The following is a 25,987-nucleotide window of genomic DNA, read 5'->3' as shown; positions in this document are numbered from 1 at the left end:
ATACTATAACTTAAAACTTTTTTTGCGTGCACTAAATTTTATCCATAATTTATTATTTAGATGTGTAAAAACTGCAGCTTTGATACTAATAGCTATCAAACATTACATAGTGATTGTTAGTTATTATAGTTTTCGCGCTTGTTAGCCCCTTGTTTATATTAGTGCTTAAATTAGGGAAGCCGAGCGCTAAAATAATGCTTTAATTAATCTATTTTATTCACATTATAAAAATGGATTTTTTATAGCTACATTCTATAATGCATACCTGTGGTTACGACACCAGTTATTCATGGGGGTTGATGATCTCCCTTCTATTCTAAGCAAGGTAGACTTGTTGACCATTTTTGGATTGACTGTGAACGATGTTTCAGACGATAATGGTTTAAGTGTTTTGAGACAAAAGTTTTTGTACAAAGCTAAACAATGCCATCCAGACAAACAGACCCCCAATACTGCATCTAAATCTAACGAATTTGCCATCCTAAAAGCCGCCTATGATCATTTAATTAAGGATAACAATTTGGAAAAGTATGTGGCCAATAGACGATCATACTCTGAAAATTTCACCTATGAACATGTAGATACTGTTATATCGGCAAAGCAGGCATACCTAAAGGCGCAATTGGATAAGCGCATTAAGGAATTCAAGAGAAAATATACTAAGGATTCCAAGCCAGCTATGTCAAAATTTGATGACAATTCCATGCTCATGAATTATTACAGTGATATTTTAAAAACTAAAGCGGAAGATACTTGCACTAGCACTGATAATACATTTGGAAAGATTCATGTAATTGTTACTGCAACTGATAAGATTAAGGAAATATCACTGCTTGTAAAAAGTAACCACTTTTTGGAATTGTTTAATGGATTTGGTATTGTCTCAATTTGCCTTATGCCGAATTATTCTTATGATAAGCCTGAAATCGCAAAAATAATATTTAACTCCAATTCAAATGCAATTCTCGCACTTTTGTATTATAGACAGCACAAATCACTTTTTCGAAACGACCTATATTCATTAGCCTTTATTTCAGATGCTGAAGACACAGAATCGCACAATAAGACCAATACAAGCACCTCTGACAAACACAATATATCAGTAGATACAACAAATGCTAAACGCAGCATTTCAGTAAAGGATCTACAAGGATCAATCCTTGAGAAGTTTAAAAAAAGAGCAACTACAAATAGATAATATGTCAATTTGTATATTAGTGAAATAAATAATTAATAATAGTCGATAATTATAAGCTGCGATGTTTGGTGAATGGATCTGGGAACCATCTAAATAAATCTACAAGTACCTATAACAATCACTAATCCCTTTCTTATGATAAGTATGTTGTAGGTTTTTGTGTACTTCGCATTCATCACTACTAGGGTCATGTTTACGTTCATATGTGTTGTCAGTGCAATTGTTGTCAATATTATTTAGAACTTGCAATTCATGATTATATAGCCACCTATTAGACCATAGATCTAGCAATCTAGCTATAGTTGTTTGTTACCTCTTTGGTTTTATCACTTCATTCTTTGCCTATGTAAAACAACTTTATACCTTATAATTACTGTCAACAATTATGTTATCTATGCGTAAAATTGTGACATAGTGCCTAATGCGTCTAAATTTGGAAGTTCTGTTTTTTTTACGATAATAAAAACTAATTTGTTCACCGCAAAGTGTTTGCTGTTCAATTGTGGCATTTACTTTGGCATAGGGAACGCTGAATTAAAATTTTCATACGTTGGTTTACCGATAATCGTCCAGTCACGTGATCCAACTAGTAACACTGTACCAAATGTAACTTTATCACCTAAATAAATATCATATCTACCTGCTGATTTACGATGCAATTTTTCCGCCTGCACCAAGTCACCAATTGTAACCTAATTGAATTAATGTGATACTTTATGCTGGTAATGAGGTCCTGATTTGAAAATGCAAAAAATGGGTATTTTTTCATGTAGAATATCATCTTTTATATCATCAGGAGGGTACATTGTGAAGTTTTTATCAGTATATTTATTAATGATAGATTGGGGGAATTCTGAATACGATGAGGGATTCTAAATTATCAATATTAATTACTGTTCTAGTAAACGGAAGATTTGAGTGTTTAACAAAAATACAAGTAGGTTCAGGCATTGGAAAAATGTTGTTTGGTAGTCTCCACTTCCTAGCAATCCTCAGTCTCTTACGGCGTGAAGATGTAGATTTTTTCCATCTCAAACGGAGATCACGATATGTTTCAAATAGATTCATATTTTTGGAAACATCTTCTGTGGGATGAATAGGGACTTTTGGAGGATTTATCTTCATAGACCTATGTTTACCACTGATGAATTCCTAAGCATTAACACGATCTTACCAATTTGTGACCTACAACTCTTCTAGTTTTGTGAAATACTAGTTGTCTCTTATTAATATAGTTAAATAGGCTATGTCTAGCGATACAACTGTTTTTCACGACATTACCAAGCAACGATAGCACCATTATGTAACGTAGGTGATAGCTATACAGGAGTGCCGCACCTAATAATGAGACTTGATGCTACAAATTTTGCAAATTTGGGATCAAAAGACTTTAGAATTTTGACTGCCATTGAAGTTGGCATGAAGAATCATGAATATGTCCCAGTGCCCCTAATAATATCAATTGCAAACCTCCCCTCCTGCGGGATTAGGAGAATCATAACCAACCTTCATAAGCTCAAACTTGTCGCCCATTGGAACAAGCAATATGATGGATATAAACTAACATATTTGGGCCTAGACTATTTGGCATTAAGGACATTTAGCCTCGGTGGTATCATTGAGTCTGTAGGCAGACGAATCGGCGTGGGAAAAGAGGCAGATGTTCACATTGCTAAAGAGTCTAAAGGAGAATTGGTTGTAATAAAATTTCATAGGCTGGGTATATTCCGAGTTTGATTCAGGTAGAAAATCCTTCCGCACAATTAAGCTCAATCGAGATTATCTAGGGAAGCGCAGTTATGCTAGTTGGATGTATTTGGCCCAAATTGCTGCAAAAAAAGAGTACTCCTACTTACTTTCTATGTATGAAAAGGATTTCCCAGTGCCAAAACCAATAGAAATTAATAGGCATGCCATCGTAATGCAGTACATAGACGGCGTACCTTTATCGCAGGTTATTGATTGCCTATTTAGGTCCGAGTACTTAAAACCCCCAGAAATACACTAGAAACCTTGTTTAAGTTAATTATTGACATGGCTGAAATTGGTATTATCCACGGAGACTTTAATGAATTCAATTTAATCGTTGATGAGGGGAATGACAAATTGTACTTGATCGACTTCCCGCAAGTGATTCCAATATATCACCAAAATGCGGCGACGTACTTTAACAGAGATGTAAATTGCATCGTTGAACTTTTTAATAGAAAATTCAAGGTTATTGCATGTGATTACCCCAAGTAAACTGTTGTCCTTACTTAGGTTCGAAGACGTTGTGTCTGATGAACTAATTCATAGTATCAGATCTGCACAGCCTCATTTAAAGATCAACAATGGAGATGAAATTGCGTTGCAAAATTTTTTTCAACACAACAGCAGTTATGTTACAAGTGAAAATGATAGTGATAGTTCTCTATATTCACCAAATGATGAAAAAGAATCTGATATCCATGAATCAGGAAGTGATGAATATAAGAATGGCGAAGGTTATCAAACAATTCTAAAAAATGATACCGATAGTGATAACATCATTGATGATGATGATGCTACCGAAGTAACGTCAGATAGTGAGTCGGCAGATAATTACCATATAAAAAAATCAAACCCTATCCAAATTTGGCGTCCATACATATCAAGGTATGAAATCATCAATTGTAGGAATAGGGAGAAAAACATACAAGAGAATGTCCGAAACAAGCTTAGAAACAAGTCCAAGTCGGAGCAGCGAAAGAATTGTAGACAGAACAAAATTAAGTATAACTTCGAACATTAGCTTCGAATTTTGCATTTGTTAATTCTTTGTACAATAATTACGATCTTTACAATTGTAAAACAGAACATATTTATACTCGATAAACACTATATTATACAATCAAAGTATATAATATGACAAATAAACAATTATAAATCCTTGAGTAATTGTTTCGGAATAGGAACGGATGATGGCGCAGGCGCCCTCATATATAGGGGCAGAGCGAAATGATTTGCAGATGTTGATGTTTTTTGGGCAGTAATTTTATTACCGACACTTTTACGACCCTTCACAACATCCTTCTTATTGGCATTGGCAGTGAAACCCTTAGATAACACATTAGAGCCATGAATAGAAACGTACTTGCCGTTGACAAATGGCATGGGAGAGGCCTGATCAGACGCAGGCAACTTTTGGCACATGGGTCCCGCATATACATGGGCTCCATGAATATTTTTATCATTATAATTAGCACCTAAGTTGGTTGCAGGACCATTAATCTTGTCCAATATGTGATTGGTAACGAGTTTGTCAGAATTTAACTTTATATCATGGTCGCTACGAGAATTAGCATTTTCGTTAATAAAGGAAGACGCACATGTGTTGTTTTCCAATCCATTTTGAAATTTAACTAATATTCCAGCACTTGACAGAAAGTTTTTAAGATGTCTCGTGGCAAAATCGCAGTCTTGCAAACTAGATGAAGTATTTAGTGGATTTGGTACGGCGGTGTTATTATTACTTCCCAGAGCCATTGCACATAACTTTAGTGCAAGCTTCAGATGATTTATTGACTTCAAAGTGATATATTATGTTGCATGCTAGATGCATTTTTAAATATAAGTTATGATGAGTGTGGGGCATATGATCTTTGTATCTGTGTTTGTATGTGTTTGTTCTGCCCTAGTCAATATACAAATCTAGTGTTTATATTATAAAATTATCTATGTGAAGAAATGTGTTTGTTGCAGAAAAAAATCATTGTTTTGGCAGGTTTGATTTGTAATCCATATTAATATCATTTAATAATTATTTGCTTCTATTTGATCAATATTTAATGCTATGCTATCTATATACATTTCTTTTATTGTTTACAAGCATTCAAAGACAATTATCTATTAGAATTTCCACATTTCACCCTATACATATTCATTTCCTCATGTCTAAGCTTGTTAAAAAGCTAGCCTCCCATAATGGTTCTTTCCATTGTGATGATGCCCTTGCAATATCCCTATTAAGAATGTTGCCAGAGTATGCAGAATCACAATTAATTCGCACCAGGGATCCTGAATTACTTGACAAATGCGATGTTGTTGTAGATGTAGGTTCGATATATGGTATACAAGCATTAATATAGACCCACAGAATTGTAGATTTGACCATCATCAACGTGGTTTTAACACTTTCTTTAGCGATAAACATCATGTGACCAAGCTCAGTGCCTCTGGTTTGATATATAGACATTTTGGCAAGAGAATCTTAACAGAAAAATTTGCCGTCAAACCAGAACATCTAGATATCGTATATGTAGCAGTTTATGACTCATTTCTGGAGGCTATAGATGCTATTGACAATGGAGTAGAGATCTGCGACGGGAAATTAAAGTACCGTGATAACACTGGTCTTTCTTCTAGAGTAGCCCTTCTTAATCCAACATGGTTGGATGAAAATCCAAATTATGATGTAAATATACTTAATTTAGGAACAATTCGAAAAAGCAGTAACACTTACTGGCAATGAATTTGTCTCTGCAGTAAATAGGGTGTATAATGTATTTATTTTGACATTCAGATTTGGTTTCCAGCAAGGGAAATAGTTTTAAATGCTTACAATAATCGCCTCAACGTTCATAAATCAGGAAAAGTTATTGAATTATCCAGACACTGTCCATACTATGTAATTTAATAGTTACATAGGAACATTTATACGCAATAGAAGAGTCAAATCGGGATAGTAGCAATAATAACATAATTTATTTTGTAATATTCAAAACCCTTAAACAGTGGCGTTGCACTTGTATGAGAAACAAAGATTCAAGTTTTATCTGTAGATTGCCCTTCCCTGAACATTTAAGGGGTAATTACTCTTTTATTCAGGATTAAGGGGAGAAGAATTGGTTAATAAGTCAGAGATAGAAAATCTCGAATTCGTCCATCATTCTGGATTTACTTGCGGTGGGAGTACTATGGAAAGCATCATACAATTAATAGATATGACGTTAGCTAACTAATGACTATTTTATTATGTTAATTTGTAACCAAATAGAAATTATTATATATTCAATTTTGTGTTTTATGTGATAGGATATAAATAGTAGTAGATTTTATGTGCAGATTTACCAAGTTTAACCTCATTGTTTGTGATATTATGTCCTTCGATCTCTAACAACAATATACCATTTGATTGCACCAGTATGTTAACAAGTTTTGAATTCTTAATTCCCTTAGTAATTTGTGCCCATGATCGAATACTGTAGTAGTATTCATGTTTAGATGTTATTTTGAACTTTTCAAATATTTCACAATCCATCCTGAAGTTCCACTGTGTAGATATTGTTGGTTGACTTTTTGCCTATATTATTGTCTTAATCACCATAACTAACACTGAGTTTAGGGAGTCATCTTCTGGGAATATTGCTAGCACAAGCTTCCCATTACTAAAATCTGATGTAATATCATATAGACAGCTGTACAAGTAGTTAGAATAAATTGAGATAGTATCATTACCATAATCCGAATTCGATCTAGAGTCTTGTGTGATCTTGACAATATCGATGGGTATATCGAATGAATTATTTTGCATTGTCTTAATCTTACAAGTGATGCATTGCTGGTTATTGGTTTTTAAATTAAATCGTTTTGGAAAAATCTCCTCCAGCACAAGCAATCCATAATTGGAGTCAAAGCATAATTTAAATGACGACTAACTAACATTACACTTACATTTGGATTGAATGTGACCAATGATAATATTATGGCGTGAAAATCTATTGTAAATTCCAGAGAGTTTATCAAATCGTCATTTTTGCGATAAATATTATAGCTCAAAAGTTCATCCACCTCAAGTATTAAACAAGTATACAATGATTTGGATTCAGAAATATGATGAATCTTAATGTTTTTTTGGTCAAATTTGAAGTATATAGGGCAGTCATTGATCCTATTTGTCTGACTATATCTCTTGTCTAAATGAAAAAATTGATACTTGAATTTTCAATATAAAGTGAAGTGATTAGGTTTAAAAACTTTCTGACATTAGGGATAATTGCTTCTACATAAATTCCCTCCTCATTATATCCAGATTTAGAATTGTTAAATTCTTCGAGCGATAAGTGATCAGAAATTTTTTCAGAGGACTGGCAATTATCATCGTAATAAATTGATCTCCTCTTTCCGAATATATTTAGACACTGTGAATCAGATTGCGATGAAGAACGTGTGTGATTGTAGTGGATAGAATCATCAATAGGGATTGAGCTGCTTGATTTACTGGATATTGTGGAAGATGAAACTCGAAACTTCTTATTGTATTCGATAGAGTCCATGTAACCAATTTTTTTACTTAATTTCTCTCATCAAAAATTACGATATTTAATGATGTATGTATGTTAAACATACCCACAACACACTACGCACATTGTGTAGTGACAACTCTCTGTTACTCTTTCTCTTTATGTGAGGATGTTTGTTATTGGATGATCACTAAGTTACATTTCATGTTGATTTTACAATGTATATACGCTTTCTTAATTTATATATATATTTCTTATGGTTTAAATCACAGTGAACCCATTAATGTATATCACAATCTAGCATATCAATATCGCAAATATCGCAATAATCACATCAATTTTCTTTCAAACAATGCTTCTAATGTCACTTTATACTGTAAAAATAAACATATACTTTTAAATCGACGCAATGATTACTTAGAAGACTATACTACCTATGAGAGGATCCTACAGTCATCTCCGATACAAGGATTAAATTTGCCCGAGAAATATTACATTTTGGCCATAGAAACTAGCTGTGATGATACGGCTGTTGCTATACTCGACAAGTAAAAATCAACCATCATTTAGTACTGGAAATGTAATATCCGAGTACAACAAGAACCAGTCACATATAATAGAAAAGTACAAGGGTATCCATCCAGCAGAAGCTAAAATTCAGCACGAAAAATGCATACATCAAGGTATAGAACAAGTTTTCACTGATTCTAAAATTTCAGTGAGTGATATTGGATTTATTGTTGTTACTAGAGGCCCAGGACTTGAATTGTGTCTGAGAGTTGGGTATAATACAGCTCTTGAATTTGGAAAATTACATAATTTGCCTGTAATTGCCTCTAATCATCTTGCATCTCACATTATAACTCCAATTTATGATTCACTTCACTTACAATCTTCCACCTTTTGTAATCAGGAGGTAATATAATAATATATATAAACATGCGAATTATACACACTGTTATTTAGGCATTGGAATATCCATTCTTAGCTTTATTGCTTTCGGGAGGCCACTCTCAAATATATGTCGTCACCAGTCCAATCACCTACTTTTTATTATGCGATTCAGTGGATTCTTATATGGGATCTTCGCTAGATAAGGCAGCAAGGTTATATATATTTAACTAAGGATGTTAGGGCTGTATTTGGGTAATAATGGAGCGCCCAGTTTGGAATTAGCAGCGCAGAAAGGCATAGATGGGGTATATTGTTTTAAGGAACCACTGAATCATACTCAAGCGTGCCAATTTAGTTTCTCAGGCATCAATTCCCAACTTGAGCGCTACATAGCATTGGAGCTTAATAAAAATTCCATTGATACTGTAGATAAATTACCTATAAGTGTTGTAAATAATCTGGCAAGGGGGGTACAAAGCATAACTATATCGCACGTAATAACACAGATAGACAAGGCCATAGATGTAGCTGAAACTCTATTTGGCATAAACAAACTTGCAATTGTGGGCGGGGTAGCCTGCAATCAGGAACTTATACTAAGATTAAGTGAACATCTTCATAACAGGAACACATACGAATATCAAAAAAAATTGTCAAATAAGTTCATTAACAGACAATTGAAAATAATAAGGAAGTTTAGAAACTGCAAACGCATGCCAAAGGATAAGTTACATAGCATTTCAACAAGTGACTTAATTTTAAAACTTTGGAATGGTGATATCTCTTCTATTTACCCTTCTAAATTTAGAACAAAGCGCAATAACAACATGGCGTACGTGTTTAATAACGAGATGTGGAATATAATACTCAACACTTTCTTGGCTTCCATAGATTCACTGGAAATTCAGAAAATAGTCAATGGGCTTATACATCTACATGATACATCACTTCATAACGTCGTTGAAATTGCCAAATTTTCATCCATGTCCCTGTTAAATGCGATTATAAATATGAATAACACATTACTGCCCAATCGATTCATTAATAGCGTTAATTATACTGATAAAGAATGGAAAATATTCGTTTCAACAATGAAAAGATGCAGGGACAACGCGCCTATGGCTGCTTGGAGTGTGCTAGAAAAATTACGCAATAATTTAAACATCTATCCTATATACGATGTCGACAAGTTGATATTCGATAACAATGATGGAAGCAGTATCGATGTATATGATAAATGGGACTTGTCCATACATAGAAATTTGGATATTTTGTGTGAAATTTGTAAATTAGATGCGATGAAACTACTATATGACAATTATAACATCAATTAAGTTAATCATCAATTTGAACAACATTTAGTTTCAGTTCTCTAGAATCAGGAACCTCGGGTAAAGGTTTTATGTTTGGCCTTTGAATGTTAAAAATATCATATTGCCTAATTAAATCTCGTCTTTTTTGAACTCTAAATTAAACTAACCACCATACCTCTTAAGCATCCCTTCCAATTGTGGCAAGGGTATTTTATATAGACTGTAGAAGGTGTTAGGCCAACGTAATGGCATAAATTCCTTATTTTCCGGCTCTAGAAGTTGATTGATTATTTCAATTTTAGATTTTTTGTCCTGGATGAATTAATGGTTACTCTGTTGTAAATGTAATATTTGGATATCCACTTCTTTATGTATTGCTGATGAATAAATTCACTCTTGGTAGGCCCATTAATCTCCTGAAACCACGACTCATATTTAACTTGTACTGGCATGGGGATTAGTAATAACTTGCTAAATTCTAAATACAAATATATTTTACCGATTTTACTAGTGTCAATGCCATCTTGTGGATAAATATCTAAAACTCTCGTATGCTGCTCAATTTCATAGTGATCTTTAGATCTCTTGTCAATAGTAGGGGAGCATATTATTAGAAATCTATTAACCTTTTTTGGTATAGTCTTCACTGAAGTCAGTTTTAGGCTTTTGGTGTCCTGAATGGCATTCCTAATTCGGTGTACTGCCAAATTTATATATTTTCGGTAGGCACACAACAATTTAATTCTCAAATATGTATTTTGAGGCCATGTCTTCAGTTCTGTATTAATTTTGTGATACTAAATTTTGAATTGTCCAATTTTTCAATTTGATGATCTGGGACCTGTATAAATAGTGTGATACTTCCGCGCCAAAATGCCAGTGACGTTCATACTCCCTATTGAGATAATACTCCTCCAAATTGGCAGAATTCGCTTCAATTTCATTGATTGCCCTAGTGGATTCAAATTCATCAGTAGCCAATCTACCAGACCCATTGGGTGTTGACGATGTCGTACCAACCCAGGAAGACAAAAGTCTCTTCTGTTGGTCTGATGTGTGCTTGTTACGCATGGCTATCCAAGCATCGCGAAGTGTTCTGTTTTTAATATACTTTTCTGCATAATCTCACATTTACCTGCAGGGACAGCAACAGATTTATCATCAATCTCATTGCTCACATCATTTTCAGCACTTTCACGGGTAAACCAAGGAGTTTTGAAGGCTTTTAGAGCTAATTATACATCATTTTACTTGTAAAATTGTTTGTCTGATCCAACTTCAAATTTTCACCATATTCGCTGCGATAGTTGAGGTCGATGCGATTTGAACTATTTAGTAGTTCATAATTAGCATAATTTGATGTTATAAAAAACAAAGTACTTAAGTGTTTGATCTGAAAATTTGCGATACTGGTTGATAATACAAAAAATACGTTACACAACACATACATACAGCACCAATTTGTATGCACCATGTAGTAGTTCATTCATGGGTATATACTACTTACTAGGCCCTATATATGTTTACTATAGTGATGTTGTACAAAAATTTGAATGTATACGTTGAATAATGTGTACTAGTCATCAACACTGAAATAGATACCCAGACTCTTCTGCTCCTTGTCCTTAGTGGAATCCAATTTGTTTATTCTGGGCCTATAGTTTGTGAAATCGCGCCTAAAAGTTATTTCTAGGGATTTCAAAAAGCGATTCATTCCAGGCGCCAACAGATCTGGTTTAAGAGCCACGCATTCACGGCCAGGAACCCCTTCAAATACAACAACTCTGTCGGCTAAATAAGTAGCCATTATAAAATCATGCTCCACAATGAAAGCCGATTTTTTCTCGTGTAAAATAAAACGTTTAATCACCCTGCTGGCAATAATACGTTGTTCTGAGTCTAGATAGGCTGAAGGTTCATCTATTAAGTAAATATCTGCTGGTTTGCCCATGGCTAATATTAAAGCCAATCTCTGTAGTTCCCCCCCGGAAAGTGTTTGTACGTGGTTGTCCATTAGGGACTCTATTTGCATAGGTTTGACCACATCTGTTTGGAATTGCGGGTCTCCGAGTTTGGTCCTTATCTTGGTATATAGTAAATCTCGCACTGAACCATCAAATTTAGCAGATATAGTTTGTGGTTTATAAGATACTCTCAACCGTGGCAAATTATCCGAATCATTATCTGGATTCATCAGACCGGCAAGCATTCTAAATTAACTGTTACTGGTTACTTAATGAATGTGGTTTTCCCTGTACCATTTTCACCGAGCATAACTATTATTTCCGAGTCTGAAAAGTTACCAGGTTCAATTTTTAGTTTGAAATCGCCCATCTTTTTCTCCAACATGGGATATGAATACGAGTGAAATCTTCTAATTTCTTCAGCATTAATATCAGTATCGGTGGAGATTTTGAAGCTCAGTGATTCTTCCCTGAACCTTAGATTTTCTGTGGGTATGAAACCTATATATAATAGAGTGAATACCATCAAGAAAGATATTAATCCCTTCCCTAACACTAAAAGGTGTGGTTACTACTCCATATGCTGATGGTTTTCCCCATAGACAACAAACATAATCGCTCAAATAGTCTAGTACGGATAAATCGTGCTCAACCTATAGTTAGTTGTTTAACATGCCACTATGATGAATTTATCGCGATTAATACACTGTCGCATCACTTTTGCTGCTTTTATACGTTGCCTAATGTCTAAATAACTGCTAGGCTCATCAAACATGATGACATCCGTATTTTTAAGTATTGCAACGCAAATAGCAAATCTTTGCAATTCACCGCCAGATAGTTCAGATATTTTTCTTGACATCAGGTGAGTAAGTTCTAGTTCCGTTAGTAATTCATTGTATAGCGGGTCATCTGCCTTAACCTTTAGAATATCAGAAACAGTGCCAACAACTTGTTTGGGTATGTTGTCAACATATTGCGGTTTGATCACAGATGTTAAATTGTCTTCTAGCATACGAGTGAAGTAACTTTGAAGTTCAGAGCCCCTGAAGTAAGATATGATTGATTGCCATTCCGGAGGATCGTCAAATTTGCCTAGATTGGGTTTTAGCATCCCACTCAAAATCTTCAAGGCCGTAGATTTACCTATGCCATTTGTACCAACCAGTCCCAATACCTATATGAATAGTTGGAATACTTGTCCTGGTTTAGGCACGGGTAATCTGTGTAATTTAAAAGTATTAGGACCATAACGATGAACTGTTTCACTGTTTAAATCTTTAGGCAAATTAATTATATTTATAGCCTCAAAAGGACATTTCTTTACACATATACCACAACCAATACATAGATTCTCTGATATACAAGCGATTTTGCTCGTTGACTCAACAACAATACATAATTTGCCTATATTAACAATTGTACTTGATCATGATGTTAATATTGTTTTATAATATTAACATTATGACATAATTTAAGTGTTGATACCAATGTTTGAAACTGGACAGTGACGTTTGCACTCCTGCCTACACTTTTTGGGCTTGCACTTATCACTATTTATAATTGCAACACGGAGTCGAGACTCATCCATAGTGGAGGATTCCACCTTTTTCTTATCCTTGCGCTTAGACATTACAGTCACAATTATTGAAAATCATTCAGTTTTATATGTTATAAGTGTATACACGAATAATAATATACTGGGGTTGCTTACTGGACCTGGCTTGTGTATTTGTTTGATAGATAATGTAATACTGGATATGACACATAATATTGCCAGGTCTCGGACTAAATCTAGTGCTCCTTGGAAGGTCTCAAATTCTTCCCCTTACTTGCCACCAACTAACAATACTTTTTTTGGCAATAATTCTAATGGCATGGCCAGGAGTAAACCAGTGGCTCGAGATCCTAGATTTAGTGATTTATCAGGTAATAAATTAAGTGATATAGGGAAACTGAATGTGGAACTTTTCCGAAAATCATACGAATTCATCGATAATCTACGAGATAAAGAGGAGTCTGCGCTACGTCAATTTATCCAGAAATATAATGGTAAAAGTAAAAATAAAACTACATATTTGGACCAGTTTGGTGAAATAACATTGGAGGATGCTAAAAAGTTACTCAGCAAATATAAATCGCAGAATATTGCAATTCAAAACAAACGCGAGTTTGCCAAGTTAAAACAGGAACTGAAACAAAAAGAACGTTTAAAGCTGGCTATTTCTAATAAAAGGACTTTCTACTATTCTGATGCCAAGATTAAGAAAATTTTGAAGGAAAAGAGGGATAAGGAAATCTCTATAAATAAAATCGCAAAAATGGAAGCTAAGAAGGCAAAGAAGTCAATTAAATCGATTCCTACGCGAAGATAATAATTTTAATTTATAAATGGTGTAAAAATATACGTTTCACTTAATTTTTAGTTTCCATAACTAATATAACCCGTAAATATCACACTCCCCATACCAGATACACTTGTATAATACCTCACTTAGAAAATTGTTTGTTATGGGTGTATCCGCTAGATTCAAAATATGGGTCGATGCCTTTAATAATTCCAAATGGAAAAATCTAGGAAATGAAGTGGCAGAGGGTGTTGGTAGTAAATACACAAATTTCTCACTGCAACATGCAATGGACAAGATTAATTTCCTACCTACACTATATTTAAATCGAGAATTTTTACTATCATTATCGTACAAGAATCCATTTCTGCTCAGAAACACGTTTTTACCCCAAAAATACTCATATATACTCTTGGATAAACAACAAGAGTCTACGGAACTATCCGCGACTAACAACAATTGATAACTCTATTACAGTCAATTTTATTCATATACAATACATGTACTATAATTATACAGAAATATACTAAAAATTGATCTGATGATACTCTATATTAACGATTAATAGTTTCATTTTTTACATCATTAGCAGCGGAATTGACAGTTGTTGGTGTGGGCGTGGACGAAAATTGCTGCTTCAGGATATCCAACCTCTCGGAGTAGAACTTTTCATCTTCAGGATCAAGCCACTCAGTAGGTTCCTCAGCCAACTTGGCCCGCATATAATCTTCCCTTTCCCTAGCGCCTCTCAGTCTTCTCCATTCGAAATATGGTACATGTAAAACCTTATACCCCATCCTAGTAAGTAGCCTATGTTTGAGTTTCGTATAAGCGGTGTAATTAGTACTGTTTGCATAGAAGTGGGATGGACCATCTACTTCTATGGCAATTGGTCGTTTATCACCGGTAGGAATATTACCATTTTCATCCGCTAATGGACCTCTTAGCCGTTTCGTAAGCTCCTTAACAAGTTCTGCTTTCTCATTTTCCTGTTCTGGTGTAAGTTTTTCACCATCCACTCCCAGATTATATTCATCCAACAATAGTTTGTCTTCGCAATCAATGCCTTTGTCATTATTAGCAACGCTTGTTGAATTATCATGGTTATTAGTCGATTCCTTAGTAGTACCACGGGGCAATTCATTTGAAATAGATGTATTATCATCTCCAAGTGTTCTCCATCTATTCTGACCGGGCGATGTAATAAAAGTTGGTTCTTCACATTGTCTATTCTTTTTAGATTTGGTAGAAAAAAGTCTAATCGTGTGATATTCGTTAATTATATAGGAGGTGCTTATTTTAGATTTCAATATAAATTTTGGAAGTATATATTTACATTTGATCATCATTTGGCAACTGTATTTATGGAGGTTATGTGGTATTGATAATTAATGCATTACATACTATGTAATGGGGTGTATTGTAATATAGTAATAATTAACTACATAATAGATCATTTATGCCTATATTTACATTAATGTTAGGAAGAATAATCGGAAATATTTATTATCAAATATGTTTGTCTGTATTTGCTGACCATGCGAACAATTTGCTATATTGTCAATTGTAGATATGGTACTGATCTACATTTTCCACTCCACGAATTAATTTCGTTGCATAGTCTTATTTGCATACATTTATCCGAATAATTTAATTATGGAAGTATTAAAATTATCCATTTAGAGTGACAATTGCAGAGATAATCTTAATGTTAGCCATAGTAAGAATATTGATTTGGAGGTTAAAATGAGTGATGTAGAGTGTCTATGAAAAGTTAAATTGCCTCGATAAGTCGATAAGTCTATCTAAAACTGAAACAATTAATCTTTACCATTCAATCAAATCACAGGTTATGCAGACTTGAATTGCAGATAGATAATATTAGAAATGGAATGTCTAAAGAGCACAAATTGATAGAATCACATTTGATGGAATCAACTAATCTACTTAAAGATATTAAATAGTATATATTGAATTATATAGTTTTAAAAATGATGATTTGTCACTTTCTAACATTTACAACAAAATAACGTACGGGTGTGACGATTTAAATCTCATAACAACTATTCAAGATAATAATATTAAAAATCTTTCAGGTTTAATACGTTCTATTAAAGTATATCACTAATCACATGTAGAGTGCTTATGATCAAATAAACATTAGTCTAAAAAGTTATAATAATGAAATCGATCATTGTGAAACTAAGTATTTTAACAATGCCATATAGATTAAATGAAATGATTAATTACAATGTTAATGAATTAAAAAAATCTATACAAAATATTAAAGAGAAGAGGTATAAAGTAATTAATTATTAGGAATATGGAAAAGAATCAAGCTTTGTTAAAAATTGATCAAGTCACTACAGAATTAAAGAAAATGTTATTAGTAGTATTATAACTATTTATGTAGGATTCCGATAATGTTATTTAACAAAAATTAATTAAATTAATTACAACAAATTAGATTAATAGAATGCATTATTTACAATGAATTTGATTATATTAATTTATTTTAAAGGAAACAAATTATTTATCTGATATTATATAAAAATAACGTAAAATCAAGCATACTAAATAATTAACTTATATAATTGGATGATCTAACAACAACTAATAAACACCTGTAAAATACCAGAACGTTGTTAATTCTGTGTTAAATGGAATATTTTAATAGTTTAAATATGCAAGTCAATAATTAAATTAGTGATAATATTCCGTAATAAAATTAATATAACCTGCAATAAAGTGTAAATTTTAATATATAATGCCAATGTCTACGGATATTTATAATGTTTACATATATATTATATACCCACCTGACGTTATATTACTGTGGTGCTATGTACAGTCATAGTAGTTAGGTATCTCTATTCATTATGGATAGTAAACTAAATTATCCACGTAAGTTTACTTCAATTTAGTACTTAATCATATGTGTATACTGCGTTTCAGACATGGATTGAAAGATGAAGAGTATTCGTGCTATAAAAATTACGCGACGAAAAGGATGTTTAAACTGCGGAAGCAGCTTAACCTTAAAAATTCAACCAGTCATGGATCTAACAAGTCAAAGTACCAACAAATTACTATGCCTGAGGCAATTAATGATGTTAGATACCTTACTATCGTATTGTTACAGGCTGAACGATCATGGATTTATGCCATGTTATTGAAGACAGACTATGCTTCTAAGAGTTACACTAAACATACTGATAAGCATAGATATTTGAAGAGGTTTAAAAAATCGAATGTTTTTGCTCGTACTTTAGTTTCTCTATGTCAAAATTTTGGTAACGAAGACACTCAAACCCATTCCATGATATACCAAACGTATATTAATTCGATTGTTGAGTTTGAAAAGGGAAATTATGTCATTAGTAAAAAGGGGTTTTGGATATTCAAAACTCACCTAGAACAAATTAGACGATCTGGTGTGGATGATGAGATGAATAATGCATTGAAGCTTCAAATTGATAATCTACAAAAGTTGTTAAGGACCTGTGGTTTTCACACTCACGGGGAAATTAAGCAACTCAGTACAGCTGAAATATTTTCACAGAATATGGAACAATCATGTGAAAATGACTTCAAATTTCACATTAGTGATGATGGTGCTATAAAGGTTTCTTTTAAACAAAAAATATTACCAATTAACTCGCAAGGAATACTATCACAACTAAATGAAGTTATACAAGCATCTACGACAAATACAATACTTCCAGATTCTATATTATCCACAGTTAGCAATGATTCGTTTGGGTTTGAAATACTTGACTACATAAAATCTACAACAACCGATACTCTACTTAAACATTATCAGGAAGTGGTAGATCAGCTTTCTGATTCAATTGATTCCATAAGAAGGGAATCGCTTATGTGTGACATTGGATTACAGGATAGCTATAATAAACTTGAAGTCTGGCCAAATGAAGTAATGAAGTTCATTCAGATAGAGAAGAATTTACTGCTTATCTTAAAATCATTAAATGAATTGATTAACCGCATAACTAAATCAAAAATCCCTACCTGCGGGGAGGGTATTCGCTTTGCTAGTATTATCAAACAGGAGTTAACGGTATTTTTGATAGGAGATTATACAAAATGGAAGGATAATTTTTTAATCCCAAATGAAATTATTCGAAATGTCAACGCGCTGTGCCTATCATTGGATTATGCGAATAATGATAAATTTCCTGAATGTATATCGTTACTAGAATGGGTAAATGGCAGGGATCATTTTTTAATAAATGTACAAAAAGTATCACACTCTTTAGCCATATGGCGTTTACTCGTTTTGTTTAATATACTTCAAAATATATCAAAGTCACTAACTAACCGTATTTACCTAAGGATGCTATCCATTTACAGCATCAAGCAGATGGAAGCTAATGATATAGGAATCATCAATTTCGTCAATAATACAATAAGTGAGGATTCAAAAAATAAAAATGGTATAAATTATGATGTTTTTGACATTGGTAAGACATTGATGCCAATTAACCCAATCCTTATCGACGCAGCTCGCAGTAAGCTCGAGGTCCCTCAATTTGCACTGATTTCTAACGCTAATAAGGGTAATAATGCACATAACATAGGCATACGTGGCATACTTTCTTCATTTTGGTAAACTAATTCATAATGTGTTTACAACAAGTACCATAATTAATGTCAATTTGTTAATTGAATTATAGCATCAACAATATCTCCATTATTTTCGATTAGAGCCCTCTTCGCTTCCTCCATGGAACAACTAACCTGACTCATAACCAAGTTGATATCCTTTTCAGATATTTCAACAGCAGAATCTGTTACATCGACTACAACAGACTCGGTGTCTTTAGGTTTAGTAGAATCCTTAGATTCCGGATCAGACTTAACCTTATCTGCCTCCATTGATGAAACTTTGAAAGCCATTTGAGTGAATAACTGAGCTGCATCTGATTGAGCTTGTGAATTCAAGTCTTCAATCTTGGCTTCACCGAAAATTATGTATGTATCAGATGATGGGCTTTTGTATACATCAGCAGCTTGCACGACAAAGAAGGTTTGTTTACTCTTCTTAATAATAACCTTAGTTATCCCAGTCAATGATTTGAAGTTAAGCTTTGATAACATTTTCCTTGCTTTCTTTTCATTCCTATTCTGTCTGCCTGTGCCTGTGTTATTTCCCGTATTTTGACCTTCTCCCTCACTTTCACCTTCAGAAGATAATATATCATTTTCGGCTTCGTAGTTTTTATTGGCGTTCTTCTTGTTCTTAGGCATGGTGAGCGTTTGGTAATTGTATCGTATGTATAGAGTATAATAGTAATGACCCCATTACACTTAAAAAGGTAATCATGTATAATTTTATATTAATATAATTCCACAAATTGTTTGTTCGAATCATTCAAATATTTATTTATTTATTTATTAAAATTAAGAGTTATATTATAAATATGGTTAGTTACTAAAAATTAATGCATTAGTATTTTACAATCTTTAGGCGTTATTATGCGGTGCAACATTTACACCAGTTTTATTGGCTAGAGATTTTGCTATCAGCTGTTTCATGTAATTTTCGAATTCAATATTACATCCTTCTACAACATCAGTTATTTTATTCATGTCATTTTGAGGTTTAATTTTATTTATGGAATCCAATATATGCCCTTCAATCTCTTCGTTTAATTTACGAATCTCAGCTAATTCATATTCTTCCCATTCAGAAAATTTTGCAGCAATTTCTTCGTGCATCTTGAGTTTATCCTTCAAAATTACATTTTCAATCTTGCATATATAGTAATCCAACAGTTGCCTAGAATGCAGCTTCATGTTTAGTTGTTTATTTATATATTTAAGCCTTATCAATCTTTCAATAGAAGTTTTTGGATATTCATGATTGGATATTAATTGGTTGAGTTGAACATTCAATTTTTTTTGATTATTGATCCTCCTCCCATATCCTTGGGAAAGCATGCGTTCATTGTTTATATGTTGGATAATATTGTTTGTTATACAGTAAGATTTAGGGGAAACTGATACTGGATCGAAATGAAATCTTTTTGGTCCCTTCTTCTTACTATTATTAGTAATCATGAAATAACCACACCACAATACTCATACGCAGTTACTGTGCAATTTATATTTCTAAAAATGCCACAAGTCAACACCCTGTCTATGGGATGCAAATTTAAATTTAATAATGAATTATCTAGCAAACCACAAATAATTTACAATACACGCGCTAGAGTAAAGCAGAAACGGAAGAAACGAAGTACAAACCCTTCCAATTTAAACACCAAAATTGAACAAGTTAGATTAAATAATTTTTACAATGAAGAGATAAGCTCAGATGATGAAATTTTTCTGAAAAATAGTAATAATAGTAAATGTGTATGGACAAAAAACAATGATAACGATGACTTCTTTACTCCTTTGGATTTATGGGCAGATCAAATTAACCCATTTATATCATACCCCCTTTGTATATTAGACCACACACCTAATCAGCATAATAACATTAGCACTAAATATCCAATCATCTTTGTCAATAACATCTCACTTCACAATTTATTATCGGAACTTTCAAGCCAAATACCGCAAATTGAGGATGAACTTTTCTGTGACTTCGATTGGGATAAGGTACACTAATAATTATTCAGATATCCAATAGTTGTGGTTTAGCTATTAGGGCCTGTAGGGAAATTTGGTGGAGTATCGACGATAGAATTATTCCAATTCTCGATGGCTATCTCATCATCCTAGATATGAAACATTACAAGGAACTTGATTCCAAAATAATTTTGCAGTGCAAGGTATAATAGTTAAATAATTCAGAAACGAATAAAAACACTTATCAATTTCGCTATGAAATACAATATTCACAATGATTAATTTATGCCAGCACTATATGTTAAACCTTACAATACTTATTAATGAATTTAATTCTGATAAGTTCTAGTGATATAATTGACACTAATAATACGTATACTGCGGTACTTAAGAATAATCATTTTCTTCACTGTGTTAATGTACTAAAATCAAAAGTAGTGCATCTTATATATAGATCGGTGATACTTTGCGCATAGGAGTTATTAATCATGGCCATGGCCTAGCCATAGTTAAAAATATTACTAATGAATATATAACAATTGAATTGGAACAGCCTCTGCATTTGTATGTAAGCCCATATTCAGGATAAAATGTAGTAATACTGTGCCAGTGTTAGACATAGCATTTGTCATACCTAGACCCAAAGCCATAGATAATTCGATAAAAGTATTTAACATTCATCCAGATTGCTGTAACATTAGGAGTAGGCAAAATTTCTCTAATCTGTACGGATAACATCGAGAAAAGTTATCTATTGTCAAGTCACATAACACCAACAAGTGTGGAATCTTGTATTAAAAAAGGATTGGAACAATGTATGGATACTAGACCCCCTTCAGTTGACTTGTTTAGATCTTGGAACCACTTTATCGATTATCTTAATACTAATATTAATTATTATAAGTTGATATATGTACTGCACGATAAGGGCACAGACGATTTGTCACACGTTATTGATCATCGATACGGACCTATTTTGCTTATAATTGGTCCAGAAAGGGGCTGGTTAGATGCTGAAATTGATAAATTTGAGTCATTAAATTGTAGAATACTATCTCTCGGATCCAGAATACTAACCTGTTCTACAGCGTTATCAGTTTCATTAGGCTTATTTAGTAATCTACTAACCAATAAATCGTTACGAAATGGACTACATCCGGCTAATAGAAATGCAAATGTTATACCTGGAAATTTACTAAACTAAAAATAATTTTTATAAACTAAAACATGCTATATTTAATATTTGTGATTAGCGCAGATTGAATATTAATCCTGAAACTCAGAACATTGCTCCTGATTATAAGAGGGGATAAATTCATTCGGATTTTTGAATGACAAAAACTCCCTTGCTTGCCAACTAAAACTGCTAATAGTTTTGGCTATTAGCATGCGTGCAGTTTTATCAGCAACTGCAGAATATAGATCTGACAAATTTATCCTTGTTATTAGATGACCTAAAAGCGTTAGTTGAGATTTTCTTAGTGTAGATGATGCTTGGGCTATGTTTTTTGGTGCAAGAGTGTCCTAAATCAATTGCAAAATACCTCAAAACTTATGACATCGAGAATGAATCCGTGGGAAGGAAATGCTGCTGATATCCTATATACATTTTCAATGACGTGGAGACTTGTATGGGGTATATGCAATTGAATCAGACATTCAGATATCCATAAATCATAGTTAATATCCCTAATCTTAAACTTTCTGTCATCTCTAGTTGATTTTCTTGCGTATCTGTTTACTCCAAAATTTTCATACAAGTCATTTCGCATATAAGCTAAAATATCGTTATAAAATTGTTTACAAACATCAGAAACAAATTTTCCATCAGCTAACCCTGTCTTAACGAGGGCCAGTGCTATTTGCTGTGCCTGAAATATATCCTTGGGTAAATCATTAGTAATTGATTCAGCTATCGGGAGTATGAGATCGCTGCTAACGTTATGTACTATTGCACACCAAAGCAATCTCCATATACTATCATTGTCATCAGAAGCAGAATTTAAACTTACAAGTGTAGTTTCCAATGCTCGTTTACTCCATGATGGTTTATATCCAGCTTGTGTCATTGCCCAAATTGCTTGTGACGAAGATATAATGTCTAATGCATTATTTGATAGTTCAATTTTCTCAAAAAGTGTGTCTATTACGTCATCATAATAACCAATTCTAATGGCAGCATGTGTTAATGATGATGCATCTATTGGATTAGAATTAGAAAGCAGTGCAAACTTTTCTTTTAATGAATTTTGAAGCAATGGTCTACGATGAATATGAGTTCTAATAATAGCTCTATCTGAATAATCTGTATTTGATAGTGCACCTAATAATAAACAAAACTCTTCAATTGTTGAATGATTTATCAGGGGTATAATTTGTTTCATAATAATGTGCAATAACTCTGGGCTGCTGAGGTTTAGTTTGTACATGCTATTCAACAAATTTGCAGCCAAAATGGTGGTAAAATTGTATTTATTTCTGGCTCTAGAACAACATTGTGATAGATATGCATTGGCTAGAATCAATCTTTTGCCGGTCAATCCTACAAAATTATTTGACTGATTAGCTTCGTTAATAAAAACGTTTAATAATGAAATACAATCTTCAACATACATTTTGTGTACAATTCCTTCTGTTTCAAATAGCAGTGGTTCATATTTCATAGAATCGACCCCTAATTTGGATAAGGAGGTAATAACTGTAATCAAGTCAATTTCAAATGAATTCTTATGATCAATTGCCAAACTACTCAGGCAATCAACCAATTTATTCGGTGCCATAAGTTCAGCATTTGCCAAACCTCTCAATATTGTCTTTATTTGTACTGGAGTAAAATGTTTACCAGTTGCTAGAATGTAAGCCCGTGAAAATAATGATCGGAATAATGATTTATCATTCATACTCATATGGCTAAAACAATTAATCAGCGCTGCGATATCTTGGGCTGATAAATCGTTTACATTGGCTGCTATTTTAAGGCTCAAATCTTTGAATAATTCGTTGTCCTGAATGCCAGCATTAGAATATGACCAGGCAATAATAGATACATCCCTACTATTCATATCTCTAATGAACGTACGTAACATTGGTGACATGGTGTATATGAACAGTTCATTTGGGGTGTAATTTAGCTTAGATAATGACCAGCATAAGTTTACTAAATCCCTCAATGCACATTTGTCGGCATTTTTCTCAATAAACTTACAGAAATGACCAAGCAATGATGTATTTACAATGTTAACTCTGGCAAATGACCAAATAAGACTGCATATATGCTCAACATCTAGTTTATTCATTTCGAATAATTGCAGTGATTTATCTGCAATATACCTGAAAACATGAGAATCCCTAACATTTAACCTGGCAAATGAAGTGGCAATACACGTTAACTCAATGGGCATTTTAAATTCTTCTATCCTTTGCCTAGAAATTGTAAGTAATGTATCTTTAATTGTATAAGCAGTACTCTTGTTAATTTGATTTGTGACCAACCGCTTTTTCGAGCTAGAGTTAAACTTTGCTACACAATACAATGACATACTGAGCTCTGAAGGAGTCAGTTTGTTTGCCAGTGGTATAAGCTTAAGAAATAGATTAGATATCCAATTCGGTCTAATTTCTAGTCTAGTAAGGGCCCATAGTGTGTTAGTTATTGATTGTTGATCCATTTGAGGAATGAATGAATATATGTGATCTAACAATTTATTCATCGTGGGATCATTAGATAGAGTGTATCTTTCATGATTTTTTGAATTTTTAGCTATTCTGTGCAATGCAGTTACCGCATTAACGTAATTTATTTCGGTGAAATTTTCTTTATAAATTTCCAAAATATCACTACTTGAACGTGATTTTTGTAATTTTTGTTGGATTACCAGTTTGGATATATCCATATTTATCCATGTCTCTGGATCCATACCAGTATTTGCTTTGATGACAGATGCAGGTGAATTGGCAATGATTTCATTTGGATCGGTCGTACCGTAAATTGTCTTTATAATATTCATATCAAGTGTTTTACCTCCGATTATAAGTTCATTAACACCAACCTCCTTGTCATTACTTACAATTGTCTTATTTAACTCATCAAATGCACCATTGGATGATTCAATTGATTCATTATTTGGCAATTTTAGATCATTCACCAGCAAATTATTACCAGTCAAACCAAGTTCACTTTCCAATATAGTAGTGGAGCTGGGTCTGTGTCTACCACTGGGTAATATACCTTCACCATTAGGTCTGGATGAATGGGCAGTTATGGGAATTGATATTTCAGCTTGTTCGAGGCATTTATATATGTCAGTGTCACTACTAATCTTAATTAGTTATATATTACCTTTTTAATATATTTTGAGCATATTTTCTTGGTCATACCACGTTTAACTTCATTCTTATATTTGAGTTCCAATTGCTCAAGCTCTGGCCATAATGACTGTTTACTATACATAGAAGAGTTCGAATCATCTGATTTATCACTTGTATGTAATCTAAATTGTTGTTGTTTTCCATTTTTAATGGAATCAATTTCTGACTTTTGATTATTAACATTGGTAATGGATATATTGTGCGTGATAGGGGTATGATCAATATTGAACGATTTAAGGAATTCACTCTTATTAACATTAGTGACAAATTTGCAAATTTGCCGTTGGAAAAAAAATAATTTATTCATTCTTTAAAGGATACTTCAGTTTGAGCTGACTAATTTTATCTTCAAGTGTAATTCCATGAGCAAGTCTTGGGAACTTTTCACCATGTAAAGTTCTCATTTGTATCCATCTAGTCATATCCTCAATTTCATACGGTTCCAATTTTGCTACATTTACCCCTCTTTCCGTTAAATAGTTAAACATTTGCTTCCTAATTGGATAATCTGGAACTAATCCTCTAATATACAAATCCCACCAGCTACCATTGTTTTCTAGTACATTCAAAATATCAATATCCAATTTTTCTTTATGTAAAGTAACTTCGCTTTTGGTTGAGTAGCAAAATATTGAATTTTTGATGTGTTTAAAATAGTTCATAGCACCACATCATACTATATTCTAACATAGTATAACATGAGCACCAAAATTACCCCCAAAAAAACAGCATCAGAAGATAAAACGAATAATATAATTGATTCGGATGTTTCAATAGATATTCCAGAAATATATCCACCACGGGACATTACTAAACCACTCAAACCTACGGAATCTCAATTGGAAATTGCTTTTTATAATAAGGTACTCATGGAATACTACAAATATTCATTTAAAAACGTTTCCAATATGAATTGTTACATTAATGAAGCTATGAAATCGGATTTAGTCAAGTTTTCCTTACCACCTGAGTTGTATCAGACAAATGCAGATATGAATACGCGATAACTAATTATTTAATTTTTATTTGTAATATGTGGTAT

The 25,987-nt window shown here is 33.0% G+C and overlaps 19 protein-coding genes across 19 annotated transcripts; 10 read left to right on the top strand and 9 right to left on the bottom strand.

Annotated features, from left to right (window-relative positions):
• Nucleotides 1–289: 289 nt before the first annotated feature.
• BmR1_04g06550 (hypothetical protein) lies at nt 290–1,198 on the top strand (the record flags this gene model as incomplete). The annotated part of the gene is made up of 1 exon (XM_012794461.1): nt 290–1,198. One exon carries the CDS (start codon nt 290–292, stop codon nt 1,196–1,198), a length of 909 nt encoding a protein of 302 aa, XP_012649915.1.
• Nucleotides 1,199–1,247: 49 nt separating this feature from the next.
• BmR1_04g06545 (mitochondrial ribosomal protein L21 precursor, putative) lies at nt 1,248–2,498 on the bottom strand (the record flags this gene model as incomplete). Its single annotated transcript, XM_021482520.1, has 9 exons — nt 1,248–1,287; nt 1,308–1,490; nt 1,512–1,540; nt 1,562–1,727; nt 1,748–1,817; nt 1,839–1,890; nt 1,912–2,070; nt 2,093–2,350; nt 2,373–2,498. 9 exons carry the CDS (start codon nt 2,496–2,498, stop codon nt 1,248–1,250), a joined length of 1,083 nt encoding a protein of 360 aa, XP_021337740.1.
• A 44-nt stretch (nt 2,499–2,542) lies between these two features.
• BmR1_04g06540 (RIOK2, RIO kinase 2) lies at nt 2,543–3,971 on the top strand (the record flags this gene model as incomplete). Its single annotated transcript, XM_021482518.1, has 5 exons — nt 2,543–2,918; nt 2,941–3,152; nt 3,173–3,438; nt 3,461–3,835; nt 3,857–3,971. 5 exons carry the CDS (start codon nt 2,543–2,545, stop codon nt 3,969–3,971), a joined length of 1,344 nt encoding a protein of 447 aa, XP_021337739.1.
• Nucleotides 3,972–4,099: 128 nt separating this feature from the next.
• Nucleotides 4,100–4,705, bottom strand: BmR1_04g06535 (conserved Plasmodium protein, unknown function; the record flags this gene model as incomplete). Its single annotated transcript, XM_012794458.1, has 1 exon — nt 4,100–4,705. The coding sequence occupies one exon, from the start codon at nt 4,703–4,705 to the stop codon at nt 4,100–4,102; it is 606 nt and encodes a 201-aa protein (XP_012649912.1).
• Nucleotides 5,008–6,180, top strand: BmR1_04g06530 (UPF0160 protein MYG1 mitochondrial; the record flags this gene model as incomplete). The annotated part of the gene is given in 6 exon segments (XM_012794457.2): nt 5,008–5,287; nt 5,308–5,633; nt 5,653–5,721; nt 5,742–5,846; nt 5,867–6,026; nt 6,047–6,180. The coding sequence occupies 6 exon segments, from the start codon at nt 5,008–5,010 to the stop codon at nt 6,178–6,180; spliced, it is 1,074 nt and encodes a 357-aa protein (XP_012649911.2).
• A 62-nt stretch (nt 6,181–6,242) lies between these two features.
• BmR1_04g06525 (hypothetical protein) lies at nt 6,243–7,494 on the bottom strand (the record flags this gene model as incomplete). The annotated part of the gene is made up of 4 exons (XM_012794456.1): nt 6,243–6,521; nt 6,543–6,872; nt 6,893–7,134; nt 7,155–7,494. 4 exons carry the CDS (start codon nt 7,492–7,494, stop codon nt 6,243–6,245), a joined length of 1,191 nt encoding a protein of 396 aa, XP_012649910.1.
• Nucleotides 7,495–7,554: 60 nt separating this feature from the next.
• Nucleotides 7,555–9,689, top strand: BmR1_04g06520 (Glycoprotease family; the record flags this gene model as incomplete). Its single annotated transcript, XM_012794455.1, has 4 exons — nt 7,555–8,009; nt 8,032–8,377; nt 8,428–8,567; nt 8,588–9,689. The coding sequence occupies 4 exons, from the start codon at nt 7,555–7,557 to the stop codon at nt 9,687–9,689; spliced, it is 2,043 nt and encodes a 680-aa protein (XP_012649909.1).
• Nucleotide 9,690: 1 nt separating this feature from the next.
• Nucleotides 9,691–11,118, bottom strand: BmR1_04g06515 (apicoplast ribosomal protein S10 precursor, putative; the record flags this gene model as incomplete). Its single annotated transcript, XM_021482517.1, has 8 exons — nt 9,691–9,820; nt 9,844–9,980; nt 10,001–10,146; nt 10,168–10,446; nt 10,467–10,509; nt 10,530–10,783; nt 10,804–10,899; nt 10,920–11,118. The coding sequence occupies 8 exons, from the start codon at nt 11,116–11,118 to the stop codon at nt 9,691–9,693; spliced, it is 1,284 nt and encodes a 427-aa protein (XP_021337738.1).
• Nucleotides 11,119–11,244: 126 nt separating this feature from the next.
• On the bottom strand, nt 11,245–13,265 carry BmR1_04g06510 (ATP-binding cassette, sub-family E, member 1; the record flags this gene model as incomplete). Its single annotated transcript, XM_012794453.1, has 6 exons — nt 11,245–11,878; nt 11,902–12,133; nt 12,156–12,285; nt 12,312–12,809; nt 12,831–13,039; nt 13,121–13,265. The coding sequence occupies 6 exons, from the start codon at nt 13,263–13,265 to the stop codon at nt 11,245–11,247; spliced, it is 1,848 nt and encodes a 615-aa protein (XP_012649907.1).
• On the top strand, nt 13,393–14,007 carry BmR1_04g06505 (conserved protein, unknown function; the record flags this gene model as incomplete). Its single annotated transcript, XM_021482516.1, has 2 exons — nt 13,393–13,561; nt 13,583–14,007. 2 exons carry the CDS (start codon nt 13,393–13,395, stop codon nt 14,005–14,007), a joined length of 594 nt encoding a protein of 197 aa, XP_021337737.1.
• Nucleotides 14,008–14,143: 136 nt separating this feature from the next.
• On the top strand, nt 14,144–14,443 carry BmR1_04g06500 (hypothetical protein; the record flags this gene model as incomplete). The annotated part of the gene is made up of 1 exon (XM_012794451.1): nt 14,144–14,443. The coding sequence occupies one exon, from the start codon at nt 14,144–14,146 to the stop codon at nt 14,441–14,443; it is 300 nt and encodes a 99-aa protein (XP_012649905.1).
• Nucleotides 14,444–14,534: 91 nt separating this feature from the next.
• BmR1_04g06495 (hypothetical protein) lies at nt 14,535–15,329 on the bottom strand (the record flags this gene model as incomplete). Its single annotated transcript, XM_012794450.2, has 1 exon — nt 14,535–15,329. One exon carries the CDS (start codon nt 15,327–15,329, stop codon nt 14,535–14,537), a length of 795 nt encoding a protein of 264 aa, XP_012649904.2.
• Nucleotides 16,860–18,610, top strand: BmR1_04g06490 (signal recognition particle subunit SRP68; the record flags this gene model as incomplete). The annotated part of the gene is made up of 3 exons (XM_021482515.1): nt 16,860–16,884; nt 16,905–18,557; nt 18,579–18,610. The coding sequence occupies 3 exons, from the start codon at nt 16,860–16,862 to the stop codon at nt 18,608–18,610; spliced, it is 1,710 nt and encodes a 569-aa protein (XP_021337185.1).
• Nucleotides 18,652–19,248, bottom strand: BmR1_04g06485 (nascent polypeptide-associated complex subunit alpha; the record flags this gene model as incomplete). Its single annotated transcript, XM_012794448.1, has 1 exon — nt 18,652–19,248. The coding sequence occupies one exon, from the start codon at nt 19,246–19,248 to the stop codon at nt 18,652–18,654; it is 597 nt and encodes a 198-aa protein (XP_012649902.1).
• A 216-nt stretch (nt 19,249–19,464) lies between these two features.
• Nucleotides 19,465–20,061, bottom strand: BmR1_04g06480 (hypothetical protein; the record flags this gene model as incomplete). Its single annotated transcript, XM_012794447.1, has 1 exon — nt 19,465–20,061. The coding sequence occupies one exon, from the start codon at nt 20,059–20,061 to the stop codon at nt 19,465–19,467; it is 597 nt and encodes a 198-aa protein (XP_012649901.1).
• A 57-nt stretch (nt 20,062–20,118) lies between these two features.
• BmR1_04g06475 (hypothetical protein) lies at nt 20,119–20,859 on the top strand (the record flags this gene model as incomplete). The annotated part of the gene is made up of 3 exons (XM_021482514.1): nt 20,119–20,607; nt 20,628–20,780; nt 20,803–20,859. 3 exons carry the CDS (start codon nt 20,119–20,121, stop codon nt 20,857–20,859), a joined length of 699 nt encoding a protein of 232 aa, XP_021337736.1.
• A 41-nt stretch (nt 20,860–20,900) lies between these two features.
• On the top strand, nt 20,901–21,781 carry BmR1_04g06470 (RNA methyltransferase; the record flags this gene model as incomplete). The annotated part of the gene is given in 4 exon segments (XM_021482513.1): nt 20,901–21,011; nt 21,032–21,141; nt 21,162–21,243; nt 21,263–21,781. The coding sequence occupies 4 exon segments, from the start codon at nt 20,901–20,903 to the stop codon at nt 21,779–21,781; spliced, it is 822 nt and encodes a 273-aa protein (XP_021337735.1).
• A 62-nt stretch (nt 21,782–21,843) lies between these two features.
• Nucleotides 21,844–25,252, bottom strand: BmR1_04g06465 (conserved Plasmodium protein, unknown function; the record flags this gene model as incomplete). Its single annotated transcript, XM_012794444.2, has 3 exons — nt 21,844–22,101; nt 22,122–24,896; nt 24,917–25,252. 3 exons carry the CDS (start codon nt 25,250–25,252, stop codon nt 21,844–21,846), a joined length of 3,369 nt encoding a protein of 1,122 aa, XP_012649898.2.
• On the top strand, nt 25,644–25,952 carry BmR1_04g06460 (hypothetical protein; the record flags this gene model as incomplete). Its single annotated transcript, XM_012794443.1, has 1 exon — nt 25,644–25,952. The coding sequence occupies one exon, from the start codon at nt 25,644–25,646 to the stop codon at nt 25,950–25,952; it is 309 nt and encodes a 102-aa protein (XP_012649897.1).
• Nucleotides 25,953–25,987: the final 35 nt, after the last annotated feature.

Source organism: Babesia microti, chromosome IV (genome assembly GCF_000691945.2).
Source record: "Babesia microti strain RI chromosome IV, complete genome".
Lineage (NCBI taxonomy): Eukaryota > Apicomplexa > Aconoidasida > Piroplasmida > Babesiidae > Babesia > Babesia microti.
The sequence above is the reverse complement of the archived record's forward strand: the minus strand, read 5'-3'. Positions and strand labels throughout refer to the sequence as shown.